We start from the raw sequence: 13736 nt of genomic DNA, 5'->3' as shown, positions 1-13736 counted from the left end.
CGCCCCGCCCCGCCGTACCGAGCCGCGGCGGAGCCGAGCGGAGCCGGCGCGGCCCCGCGGAGGGCGGCGGCACCGCGGGGCATGGAGCCCGGCGGGCGGCGGGCAGGAGCGGGGCTCTCGGCGTCGGAGTGAGCGCGGGAGACGCCGGCGGAGGGCTGCCCGCCCCCCGCCCCCCCCGCCGCGGCCGCCGCCACCGCCACCGCCACCGCCACAGCCCCCGGGGAGAGACCTTGCGCGGTGCCGCCCGGCCCGGCCGGGCTCGGATGCCGCCATGGGGAGCCGCTTCTCCAGCATCCCGGCGCTGCCCCGCGGCGGCCAGGGCCGCCTGCACCGCGCCCGCCACCACCACCTCAAAGGTACGGCTCGGCCGGCACCCCCATCAGGACGGGCACCCCCGGCACCCCGAGCACCCCCGGCACCCCGAGCATCCCCGGCAGGACGGGCAGCCCCGGCAGGACGAGCACCCGTGGTACAGCAGGGCATCCGAAGCACCCATGCAGCCCAGAGCGGGATGGGTGCTCTGGGCACCCCGAGGTGGGATGGGCACCCAGGCAGGACACAAACCCTGGGCACCCCAGGGACCCCAAATTGGGATGAGATCCCTAGGCACTCAGAGCACCCCATGCCGGACAGGCAACCCCGGGCACCTCGGGACAGTCTGGGCTCCCTGGGCACCCCGGGGTGGGATGGCTCCATGCCTGGCACCCCATGCCCTCTGGCGGTGTGGACCCCCCTGCCCTGCTTCCAGCCCTGCCACCGCTTCCCCGGCAGTGCCCCATGGGTGGCTGGTTGGTGCACAGGCCTCCCCAGGCAGTGGCACCCCAGGAAAGCAAGGGACAACATGTCGGAGGAGTTGGACCACCAAAGAGTCCCCATGTGTTTCTCAGTGAATGAAAGCTTTGCTTTGGCGTCTTTTCTGGGTGCTCCAGGAATGTGCCTGTGGCGTGGGACTGTCAGTCCTGTTTGGAGGAGGCCAGGGGGTATTTGGGGCTCCTTGTCCAGCTTGCATGGTTATTGTGTTCCTCATAAGGATGAAATCCCTTTTCTGAAATCCTGGGGCACTGTCAGGACCAAATTGGATGGGTATGACTTCTGTAAGGTGAGCCGGAGTGACTGCCCAAGGTCTTCTCTGTCCCTGCCCTTTTTTTGACCCCTTTTGCTGTAAGGTGGGAGGGTGGCAGCAGAAAATAACCCGTCATTCTTGAAAGGGATTTCCTTGGGCAGCAGTATACGCCGTATGTGTTCAATGCTACCTGGGTACCCCTTCACTAAGCACATTTTCACAGCCAAAGGCACTGAATGATGGGGGTAGAGGATGTCAGACATCTCCCTGTAAGCAGGGAATGAGGGAAGGTGCTGCTCCCACAGCCATTTCAGATGATCAAAACTTGTTGCAGCTTCCCCAATGTGTTGCAGAATTTGCAGCCACCAGTGTGGAAAATAGGGATGTTGCTGTTCACCCTCATTTTTACTGAGCTTTCAGAGACTTTTTTGGTGTGGTCTAGCGGAGTGGAAATGGTTAATGACGAGCTGGGCAGCTGGTGGTTATACTGAAGGATTTTCTGATACTTGCATTATTCTTCCATTACACCTCTCTGCTCCCTTCCTCTGTACTTGGATGATTCTGAACAGTTGTGTGAACTGAGGATGATTATATCGTGGCTTTTTTAATGGCCATGCAAGGAGATGTTACAAATACTTACTGCTCTGTCATGGACAAAGTCAGTCAGAAACTCAGCCCAGACAATGGCTGTGCTAAAAATCAGACTTGCAAGGAGGGCAATGTTGAACCCTAAATGGTGAACCATCATCCTCTATCAATGCAAACATGAAGGCACACGCAGTGCTGTGGTAGTTGGTATGCAATTGTAAACTGCCAGGGAGGATTTGTCTCTTAAGAATCATGCTCTCAGCTGGAAATCTTTCTGGAGCAACCTGAAGCAGATAAGAATTTATACACTGGAGCCAGAAGGGACACTGCCACTTAATCCATGTGGCTTACGTGAGATTTAGAAGATGCTCTGTATGAATCACTTGATTTTGGGGGTGTGTGGGGTGTGTGTTAATGGCACTTTGTTTCTTTCTTTCTTCCTTTAACTTCCATTTTAATTAAATGTCTACCTATGCTGAGGCAGCAAGCAGAAATGTTCTCAAGACTGTAATGTAGCAGAGCACTGAAATAATTTTGATCTGGAGTAAAGAGTTAACAAGGCATTGCCTTTGTTGTAAAAACCAAGCAACTGCCAGGGACAATATGTGCCTTTTCTGTCTTTTTTGAAACCAGACTGCCTCAGGTCCTACATTTAAATGCAGAATAAACAAGTCTGATTGCATCTGACAGGTTCCTGTAAAATGGTCTGGGGGCATAGCAGCGAAAGTATGAATGTCACACAGTTTTGTTACATATCTGCCATTTAACATTTTGTAAAGTGTATTTTAATTGAAGGTCCCCAGTTGTTCTTCCCTCAGTGTCTGGCTCAGTGTCAGGGATACTGAACTTTGATAATCTGGCCACCATCTAGTACTTTCCTTCTGCGATGACCTCTTCCTAACCTGGTGTGATTTAGGCTCATTCTTGCTAAAGAAGCAGCTATGATTGCATTACATTTCCCAAGGTGGTCTGGGGACTCTGAAGTCAGTCCCTGAACCTTACAAGTTCATTTCTGCTGTATAAGAAATAAGACCTCCATACATAATAGAGCTGTTGCCCACGTGTACTGAAAATTTTTATACCTTTCTGTTAGTCCTGCTAAAAATGGTCAGCTTTAGTTAAGTAAATCTTCTGAAGACCATGTGATACTTTTGGTGGTATTGAAGGCATAACACAGAAATATCATTGAACACTGACATGGCTGGCAGAATACTTGCTTTGCTTTTGGTCATTGTACATAAGAAGGAAAGCACCCAACTTGATTCTCAGACTTTAAAACTGCAGTTTTAAAACCAGGTAGCTAAAATAGGCAGGTTGTTACTGAAGGTGCCTGCAACAGTAAACCTGGAACCCTGAGCTGATGATTTTAGAGTTGCTTTCAGAGTAGGACAGTACGTTAAAATCTGCTATGTCCAGCCCTTTATACAAGGACTTCACATTGCTGTTCACTAGAAACCGCTAGATGCAAGCACTTTGGAATTACCTATTCCAAAGCAGTATGCCATGACTGGATTGTTAATCCAGATTTTGGTGTCACAGTTGTGCCTGCAGGCTTTGGCCAGTTTGGAGACAATGAAAACTGAAGTCAGTGGAAGAAGTCCTTCAGGACCACAGCTGATCAGATGCCATGGTCCTGATGTGGCTGTTAATCTTAAAGTCATGGCCAGTGGCTGGAAGGAGGTTGTCACTTGGTGATATCATGATGGGGAGGTTGAGGTGAGATTATTTTCAGCACTCCTGTGGGTATTTCCCTTCCCGTAACCCAGACGTGGCTGTTTCTCTGGGGTGATGGAAGGTGATCTATTGTGTACTTTCCTAATGCTGAGCAAAAGATCATGATTAGCTGGTAACAATCTCCTTAATGATGCAGCCAGATAAACTTCAGGAAATTTTTGCTGTCCACGCTCTCTGAAATATGGTTTGCGATAACTATCAAACAAGGTGTGTATGGCTGTTTGGAGTGGAACCGAGTGGGAAAACTCCAGCCGTGTCTAATCTCCTGGATTCTGAGATGAAAAAGATCAGCCTTTGCATCAGTGGCTCTGTGTACCATTTATTTACTCGTGCCAGGGCAGTCTGGCTTGAACTGTTCCAACCAAGGAGATTTCTAGTATTTCTCAAGACATACATCCCCAGTTCAACCCATCTCCCTGCCCCAGGGTTCTTCCAAGATAGTCTATTGAATCTCCTCTCTTAGTTCTCCTTTTTAATCCTGGTGTAGCTCGGTAAATTACCCTCCTTGCCTAGTGTTACATCTTCCAAATTTCTGTGGCTGTTGCATTCCTTCCTTAGCTACTGCTCAGCCTTGCTGGATGTGTTTAACTCTTCCTACTGTGATGTGTGGGCTGTGTACCCTGTTAGGGCTGTTGTGTGGTTCACAGATTTGCTGGTCCAGGATGCTAGAAATGCAGGTTTTGCTAGCCCTTGGGCCAGAGTGAGGCACGGGACCTGAATGCCATCTCCCATGCCCCATGGGCAAGCGGCTCTTTATCCTCACTTGTCTCCATGTCCTCAGCTTCAAGAAGGCTTAGCCATTTCTGTGGATAGCAGATCAATATTACATTGTAAAAGCTAAGAAGTATTACTGTCTCCTCTCCTAAATCCTTTCCTCCAGCCTCCTACTCAGGTTTGCTGCTCTTTCCTGAGCCCCCGCTTGCCTTGGAAGGTAGCTTTCCATGGCGAGTGACAGCGAGCAGGATTTCTTCCTGTCGGTTTTCTCATGGGTTAATGCACCTATGATATTTATGCAAAAGAATGCATGCACTATATTACAGAGACAGCCTGAGCTAGTCAGAGATCCTCTTTTCAGCAGTGGCTGATTACTCATGGGTTATTCTTTATTATTTGCATCACAGTGGCATCTGGAGGCTCCCGTCGAGATCTGAGTCATGTTGTGCTGGGTGCTTCCATGGTCCCCTGTACTTACTGCTCATTCATAGAGACAGCTCTTACTCACGTGTCTGGGTGATCTCTGTGGGATGATTTGGGGTTTTTGTCTCCAGAGTATCACATCAAGCAGGCTGGCACCTTGGCAGGACAGTTCTTCTTAGTCCCTTCTTTTGCTAGGAAACCTGAAGTCAGAGTCAGCAGCAGTTTGCTGAAGGGTGTGACTCTGCCTTTCTGGCTGCAAGCGCCCAGAAACACAGCCTGTTGTGCAGTACTTTACCAAGGAGGCAGGGGCTTTGCTGCTTTTCCTGGCCCACAGGGGATACCGGTCATGATTATACAGTCTTTGCCTGCATTTTTGCAGTTGCTGTTCCAAACTTTATATCTTACTGACACATAAATATGTCGGACTTTTTTCTCCTTTCACTGGTATTTTATGAGCTTCTGAAATACATGCAGAAGATAGTAATCTGGCTGGTGTAGGCATTTCAATAATTGTATGTTGTTGATAGGAAAGACTATCCTGCTGCCAGCTCCATTTTGTGCACTCGCTAGATAAAACTAAGTTGGGAGTAAAGGGATGTCAGCAGCTGATGATAATGGGGATTAGAAGTTGGGGTGCAAGCAGTGCACCGGGAGGGATGCCAATAGTGATGCTGTGAGATAACCTCAGCTCCCATTGCTGTCATAATTGGTTCTTCTTTGAAGTACTATTTCATTTTCTTCCAGCCTTAGAGAGTCAGAAGTTTCATCATTCAAGGCTTTGAAGGATGCCTCCTGCTTCCTGCCCTTATTCTTTCTTTCTGTCCTGGGTCGTGCTTGTTTCCCTCTGATGTGTCAGTGTGTCTGGGTTGTAGGTATAAAGTTTTTCCTGCCTGAGGTTCTCAGGTTTATATGACCTTTTCCCAAGCACTAGATTTTTTTCCCAAGCTACTGAACTTTGATTTATTGCATTTAAACTGCCTAAAATTGCTCAGTGCTCCAAACACGGCAATTTATCGATCTTATTTTTCCTTTCCCATCATCCTTTTCATAAGGTGCTGCAGCCTGTTGGTGGAGCTGATGATGCTGCAGCTTGTCAGAAATTTCCCAGGAAATCATGTGGTGCTTTGCCCACAGGTGATGCTTGGTATTTCTCAAGGGCAAGAAAGACTACTTTTGAAAACTGGTAGGAACCAAAGCATCAGTGGGATGATTGAGCTGAAAATGTTAGTGCAAGGCTCAGTAGCAGTTAAGAAAAGCAAATTAAAAACTAGAAATTATAAGGAAAGCCAAACAGAAGAAAATAGAAGCCATGACTAGATTGTTGTATAAATGTGAATATTGTGTGTAGTTCTGGTTCTTCCCCTTCCACCATCTTAAAAAAGATACAGGAGAACTGGAAAAGGTTCAGAGGAGGGCAACAGGGACAGTCAGAAGTCTGGATTAATTTTATATACGGAATGATTGAATAAACTAGGACTCTTGCCTCTGAAAAAAGGGACAACTAGGGTGGGAAATGACTGGCATGTAGAGAAGGGGCAGAGCTCCACTCCTCACTGTCTCTTCCAGTACAAGAATTAGGAGGACATCAAATGAAGTTGGTAGATTCCAGCTCCTTTTGAACAAAAGGAGGCTATAGCCATCTGCAGTGGCTAGTGGCTCTGTAGAGCTCATTAATAGTGGATGTTATGGATGCTAAAATGGGTCCAATTTTACGGGAGATTGGAGGAGGTCATGAAAGAGGAATCCTTTGAAGTTTGCTACACACAAAGACAACACACTTGCCCTGCTCATATGGACTTCCTAAGTGCGTCTTCCTAAGGCTGCCTGTGTTTAGCTGATAAGGGTAATGCTGAAATGAGAACTTAAAAATTCTCCACACCAGTGAAAGCTGGAGCTGGGTTGTTCAGACATTGCAGTGACAGATGGAGGGGTAGAGCCTGCTCTGGTGTTGGCTGGTCTCTAGCTGGATCCATACTCTTTTTCATGAACATCCCTGCCTGGGTGTTTACAGAGTGGTTCATTGCCATGGCAGCCTTGAAGTCACGCACAGAATGTCCAGGCTTTATCTGGGAGACAGTAGAGATTGTGACGAGGTCCCTGTGCAAGCTTTCTTGGATGAGGCTGTGTCTCCTGCACTCTGTGATTTTGACAAATAAAGCTGCTTTTGCATTTGTGGGCTCTTTTGGAGTAAGAGAAAGCAGGTTCTCTTCGCTTACTTTGACCTCCCAAATGACAGAGGCCTAAGTAGCCCCCACTCCATTTTGTTTCCTAGACTTTTGAACTAACAGCTTTTGTGGATATCCCCGTATCTGGGAAGATTTCTAATACAGAGGCTTGGAAGATTGCAGATTTGGCAGCTGTTCTTACCTACTGCTGCTAGGATAATTGCAGGAACCAGCTACTTCTGCATCGCTGAAATTGTTGCCCGTGGCAAGTACATAAGTACATGTTGTTTTACTTACAGTGCATACCTTCATGGTGGCTACTTATTTCAAGCTGGGGATCCACGTGTGCTCTGACTTGGTCTGCCTTGAAATTTTAGGACATCTGAGCAATCCAATTCTGAACTGTCCCGAGGAGTGGGGTCTGCAACGCCTGTGTTTCCATATTGTCTCTATCCAGAAATGGTTGATCTAAGATTAACCTTAATCACAGCACTGTGCAGGTGCTCAGCGCTGTGCTGCGAACTGCCAAATCCCAAAGTAGTTTCTTACTGTAATCACAGCACTGTGCAGGTGCTCCGTTCTGTGCCACAAATTGACAAATCCCAAAGTATTGGGCACAAGAGCTGAATTTTAACTGAAACTTAGGGTCTGGCAATGGTTAAAGTTTCTGCTGTGACTGCGACGTATACATGAGCCTGAGCTACCTTTTAACCTAGCTAACTAGGGTATTGCTAGCTGTGTAGCTGGAGGGGAGGACAGGCACTTGGATACTTACCTGTACTAAGGTGTGGGTTGATGCAACTATGACATGCTTAAAATTGAGGTGGGATAGATTTTCATCTCCATTCATTCTTGGGGATCTCTAGCTGATAAAAGCATGTTGTATATAAGATTCTAGTTCATGTTTACACTACTGGTTATTTGGTCTTCCAGTTACAGGATTAAAATAGGGTTGTGTTTTAAAATTATAGGGTGGAGGATGCCATGGTGGTATTATGTTTATACAATTCTCCATTAGTCCACCTTGGTTCAACTCTTTGCTGAAGCATAGGGAAGGATTCTCAGCTCTCAGAAAACTGTCAGGTTAAACCTCAGGGCTATTTTATGCAAAACTCTGAAAAGTAAATGTTAATAGAGATAAAATACCATGCAGGTTTTTTAGTTTTAAAAAAAAACACTTAAACTTTTTTTTGAAAAACCAGTAATAAAATTTTAGACAAAATAAATTCTAAAGTATTGGCATTGCTTGCAGAGTCTCCTTCTTCTCTTTGTTCCTTTGTATTCAGTATTTGGGTTTCACACTGGTAACACTGACACTTCCAGATATTCCTGCATGTGTGGGCTTACACACATGTGCACGGGCATATGCAGGGATTCCCTATTGACTGTTGATCTCATGATTTTTATAATATGGCCAGAACACATCCTATGTGTAGCACCAGGACTTGAGAAGATTGATTCAGCAAAGCAATGGCTGGGGAGCTCTGTAACTAGCCAGTGCCCGTGTCAGTAAGTAGCCAGTGGGGCAGCAAAGAAGGAGCCTGGCTTCTGAAGAGACAAGGGACCATGGGATGCTGAGCAGAGCTGGAAATCTGGGATCCTTTGTCCCAGTGGAATTAATCAGCGGCACTTTTGGGGTATTGGTTTCTTACTTGGGGAGCTGAATGGGAGCATGAAAGTCTTTGCGAGCAGCCCCTGTCTGGACATCCCTCTGGCTTCACCCTACTTGAAAGCTGTAGCTCACACCCTGACCCAGTCAGAAGAAACATAATCATGTTATGTTTGATTCATTCTAATTTACATTGACTTCCCATATGTCAACATGCGATTTAAAAACCCCACTGATCATCTTTTATCCTCTGTTAGGCATAAGCTCTGCTTGATTTCCCTTTAACTGCTACTTGGATGGAGACGTGACTGTGTTTTGTGCTCTGCTGCTCGTCAACACCATCTAATGTAAAGCTTACTGTTAGAGTCTTAACTTGCTACTGGACAGGCTTTTGCCAGATAAGCCAAGCAGCCGTAGATCCAGAGCTTATTTACCATCTAGATTCCAACTCTTCATCAGGTTAGTTCAAATCTCCTCCTTAAGGGATACCTGTTTAATATAGCATTTAATTGTGTTGGTATTACTCAGGATTTCTTTGATTTGAGCGACTGGTGCCATTGCGTTTTTAAATATCTATCTATGTAGCTATCTTGCAGGATCATTTCTGTCCATGATGAATGCCTGTTTTTTGTACTTAACAATTATTTACTAGGTAGGAAGGGAAGAGATGGTTTCCCATAGAAATATTGAGTCACTGTAGAAGACAGGATACAAATAACTGTAAATGTTGCAAACAGAATATGTGTATTACGTGAGTCACTTGAATAGATGTGATGATTGATAGAAAATGGAAAAGAGAAAATGTGCCTCACTGATTATGTTGCAGCATTTCAGTAAAATACAGAAAGAGGAGAAGTAGTTGAAATAATTTACTTTCGTTATTAAAAAATGCAGTGAACACATTATAAGGGACCTGGGTAACCTCTGATGTTAGTACTGGATTTCAACATTCCCACTCCCATCTCTGTATATCATTTAGTGTACCTGTTTTAACTGTACAACCCTTCAACAATTACATCCCTTAACAGGCATAAAATAAAATAAAGGTGCAAAAAGTTCTCCCTATTTAAATCCACGAATACCTTTTGTTTTAAAAGGTTTAGAGTTGCAATGCCAAGTGATAAGTACTGACAGCTGAGAGCTTTGCTCTTCCACTTGAAATCTGCCCTGCGTTAGTTGGGGCAGAAAGTTCTCACCATCTGCTGGATGCCTCATGGCCTGTGGAGATCATCTGGTGTTCAGTGCAGTTCCTTTGGACAGTTGTTCTCTGACCCTGTTGGCATGCACTGGAGGACTTAGCAGAGAGATTAAAAAGCAGCTTGAGGTTTCAACCAGAGAAGTCCTGCAGGTGACCTGTAGCAGTGAATGGAGTGAGCTCTGGTTGCTCTTGCCGACGCAACGTGTGTTTGGTGGCTGAGCAGATATTGTCAGTCTCCGGTTGTCAGTCCAACATGAGGCCCAGGAGGAAAAATTACCAAGCGGTGGGTGGGAAGAGAGACTGAGGGTAAACTCCCAATTTGGAAATGTTAATGCTACATCCATTATTAATAACCCCACTGCGAAAGAAAAAATGCTTTGCTGCAAATGAAGCTGTGACACAGGGAAGTGGCAGGCAAAATTAAAATTTCATGCTTGCCGTGGTCTTACAATAAAGGTTTTGTGATACACACCCAGCAATGCCACTATAAATAGTCTTGTTATCTAATCTTGCAACTCGGAATATGACAGAACATTACAAGTAGGAAAACAGTTCAGTGTAGCTTTTTAGCTCTTTTCCCACTGCTTCCCTTGCTTCTGCTGGAGCATTATTGCTGTGCCCCTTGTAATTCATATGGAGACAACATTATTCAGAAGTACAGAATGTCACTAGGAGGAGGAGAGTTCAGATAAAACCCAGAAGATTTATGACATAGTTTAGATAAGGCCATGTAGGAACTGAGACGAGGGAAGTAATGATAATTCACAGTCCAGTGGCGTTTCTTAGGGTGCAGTGAGAACTTCTTCATGCCAACTCCATTGGGTCAGATACAGAGCGGGGCATGTTTTAATAAGGTGCTCTACATGCTTGATTGCAGAGGGAGCCCTTTTGCTAATAAATAATCCAGACACATCATACAGTATGGGCTCTGTCCACACAGGTCTAGGACCTGATCCAAAACCAACAGAAAGTCCTTAGAAAATTTCACAGAGGCATAGCTAGCACAGAGAAAACCTCTTTTTCCTTTTGATCTTATTTCCCATGGGAGAAGGAGGAGTTGACTGGTGGCAAGGATGATACCTCCTCTCCTCCCCTCTCTCTGCCTTGCTGGTGATGCAAATCCTCGTTTCTGACCCTTCCTTGGAGCCGTCCCCGGCCCGTTTCACATGGGGCACCTGAAGTCAGCGAGGAGGGCTGAGTCCTGGGAAAGCTCCCCTTGAGCAGAGGCAGCTAAAAAAAACTTTCTGCAGCCTTTGTGCGTGGACACGAATAACCCTTTCCCACAGAGGACTGCAGATGGCTTTCTAAACTTTCATGAAGTTTCTTGTGGCGGCCATGGGAGGAGGCGTGAGGGAGTACGGCTGTTGTAGATCTGGAGTCCCACGAGACTTGAACCATTCTCGTTTTCCTATATGAGGGGAGTTCGGAAGACTTTGAGTGTTTGTTCAAACCCCAGCACTGCTCACCTGCTGCAGGGCGGCTTCCCCACCACGTGGCTTGGAGGAGGCTCTCCACCAGCACCATGTCGGCACATGTCCAGGCAACTCAGCGGAGCGTGGTGGTGGGCACACACATGTTCTCAAGCCATGGTCAACTACAGAAATCCTCTTCTGTGCCTTTATCACACCTTCTCGTGGAGGAGCTAAAACAATGACAAAACTTGAGGAATTGAGCCTCACTGCAGCTGTTGCAGGGAGGCAGGAAAGAGCTTGTGCCATCCCCTTATCCTAAAATAGGCTGATGTCTAGGGAGGTAAAATGATTTATTTATATTTTGCACAACAATTCAGCAAGAGGAAGACTCAATTCATCTGTTGAATACAGTAGTCATACACCCATCAATTCCCATAGAGTTCATGTGATCCAGACTTGGGATCCAGTTTTGCCTCCTAGGGGAATGCTGGGACTTGAGGGCTTCCCCCTGTATTCCCAGTCCATCGACACAGCTGAGCAGGCATTCACCTCCATCTGCCCATGTCATCCCCTCCCTGCTCAGCAAAGCATTGGCAGCATCCTTCTGAGAAGAGGCGATGGCATTCAGCTACTACTGACTCACTCAGTTGGGCACTTCTGTCTCTTGCAGCCCTCGGAAAAGCATCCTTAAATATTATTAAAAGCACAAGAGCCAAAGGACATACCTGCCTGGCTGAACTGGGGACCAATACTGCTAGCTAATTCTTTACCAGCCCAGATTCTGGTATTTCAGCTTAAATTCCCAGGCATACGCAATTACAAGCACTGGCAGGTGAAATGCTTTCTGGACATGGGCTTTCTTGTGCTGTAGCCTATTCAGCAGGAAGGAGAGTGATTAGATTCTGCAGGCAGATCAAATTTGCTGTTGAAACAGAGGTTTTATATATAGTAAAATGCTCCCAGGTGTGCTTTTTAGTAGCGCTTCTGGGCTAAAGCAAAGATTTATTAATAAGAGGCACCTAAACCATATTATGCACTGAAGCAGAGCTGGAACAGGGTGCTTTTGCTCTGATTCAGGGAGCTGATTGAATTCAGTGACAGATGCCAGGTATTTATGTCCTTGCCCGAGTTTATCTGTTAAATTTGGAAGTGTTAAAAGCAGGAGTTATTTTTGGAATAAACATATTAAATAGTGATGGGGAGTTCCAGCTAGGTATTGGTAGGATGGTATTTTATTGTTATGTGTGGTTGTCCACAGTGTACTGTTCAGACCGTCAGAATAGAAAGCTGTGGGGATAATAGATTGCTCTAGATTTGCACCAGAATACTTGAGTTCAGAAAGCTCGGTGTCTTTGCTTGTGACATTGCTTGGTATCATGAAGAATACAATTAAATTACATTTATTGTATATGTACAGCTGCATATAATATATTGTTATGCAATTGTAATATTTGCTGTAAAGTTCCTGACAGTTGATCGTATTTCTACATTAACATGGGGGGGTGTATTTTAATTTTAAGTATGTTTTTTAGCATATTGACAAATGTCCAGACTCTAGAGAAGCTGTTACTTGCCTTGGAAACCATTGCAAACACACTTCTTGGTTCCTTTTCCTCACTCTTCCTCCTACCAGTAGTCTTTTGTGCTTCTTTGTTTAATTTATTCTGTAACTTCACCTAAAATAGCCTCTGGCCTTTATTTTTGTTTATAGCTTGTTTATAGTTCTTAATAGTTTTAAATTATTTTGATTTTATTATCACCGCCTTAATAAATATTTTACTGTATTAGTCATTATTTAGCCTTTTAGTCTTTCCATGGGCCATCTTGAAGCCCTTGAATGGTGACTCTTTACAGCTGAACCAAGACTCAGGGTAAGGATGAACAGCTGACCCATAAACTTCAGGCAAGTTGTCGCATTTCCAGTGCCTCTGAGCCATCCTGTGCCTCAAAAATTAATGCTACGTACAAATTGCCTTCTGCCATGCTCCACCAAATACTAAGATGCTGTAATTATTTATGACAGTTAAAATCTCCTGATGTATTCAAATAAAAGCCAAACATATAGGGAAAACACGTCCTGTGGAGGAAGGTTATAGTATGAAAGAAAAGATGGCTTGCTTTGTCTGCAGGTCACATTGACAGGCAAGCTAGAAATACACGTAAGAGATGGAGACCTAGATGTGCTAGATTTAAGGGGGAACTCCATAGCTGCTACCATTGGACTATTTTCAGGTGTTTGGATGAGTGAATGACCCAAATATAGTTTAAGCCTGTGACTATTTCATTTTAATATCAATGCAAATACAGTAGGTGAAGGCTAAGAGCGCTGCATCTAATTTAGCGGTGTTGCTTTAGCAACATTGTGCAGGATGCAAATAGTCTCCTTGGTAACACTTCCTAAGTGTCATTAGATAAGCGATGGTTATAAACACGGAAGCAGATCAGAATGAGACATGCTCTTGTGCTGTGCCTTTTTATAGCCGCAGACATCATGATTAGGAGGATGGCAAAAGGAGAGAGGAAAGCTGTTCTGAGGATTGTAGTGCTTGTTAGCGTTTTATATATTGTGCTTTGGAAAATCACACCAGTGGTGATGGGGTTTTCTGACTTGGTTTAAATAAGGTTTTAAAGAAAGGGAGAGTGTTGTCCCTGCCCGCTGATGGCATTTGTCAGAGACATACACTAAGTGTCCTCCTGCCTCTCCAGGGGATGCAGATTGCAGATGTTAACCCTTCTGCCCTCTACCCTAATGGCATACTCATGTCTCAGTGAGTTTTGAATCTACAGGTTAGGAAGGGGAGAGAAAAGGAGACCCCCAGAGCTCAGCATG

At 45.5% G+C, this 13736-nt stretch overlaps 1 protein-coding gene across 1 annotated transcript in view; it reads left to right on the top strand.

Moving 5' to 3' along the window:
- Positions 1 to 271: 271 nt before the first annotated feature.
- Positions 272 to 13736, top strand: part of NEURL1 (neuralized E3 ubiquitin protein ligase 1) — a 158867-nt gene continuing 145402 nt past the window's right edge. The window contains exon 1 of the mRNA XM_050899308.1: positions 272 to 356. Within this exon, the coding sequence (XP_050755265.1) occupies positions 272 to 356 (85 nt within the window). The remainder of the gene's footprint in view (positions 357 to 13736) is intronic.

The sequence above is a fragment of the Gymnogyps californianus genome, chromosome 6 (genome assembly GCF_018139145.2).
Source record: "Gymnogyps californianus isolate 813 chromosome 6, ASM1813914v2, whole genome shotgun sequence".
NCBI lineage: Eukaryota > Metazoa > Chordata > Aves > Accipitriformes > Cathartidae > Gymnogyps > Gymnogyps californianus.
Note: the sequence above shows the minus strand (reverse complement) of the source record. Positions and strands in the feature narration are given on the sequence as shown.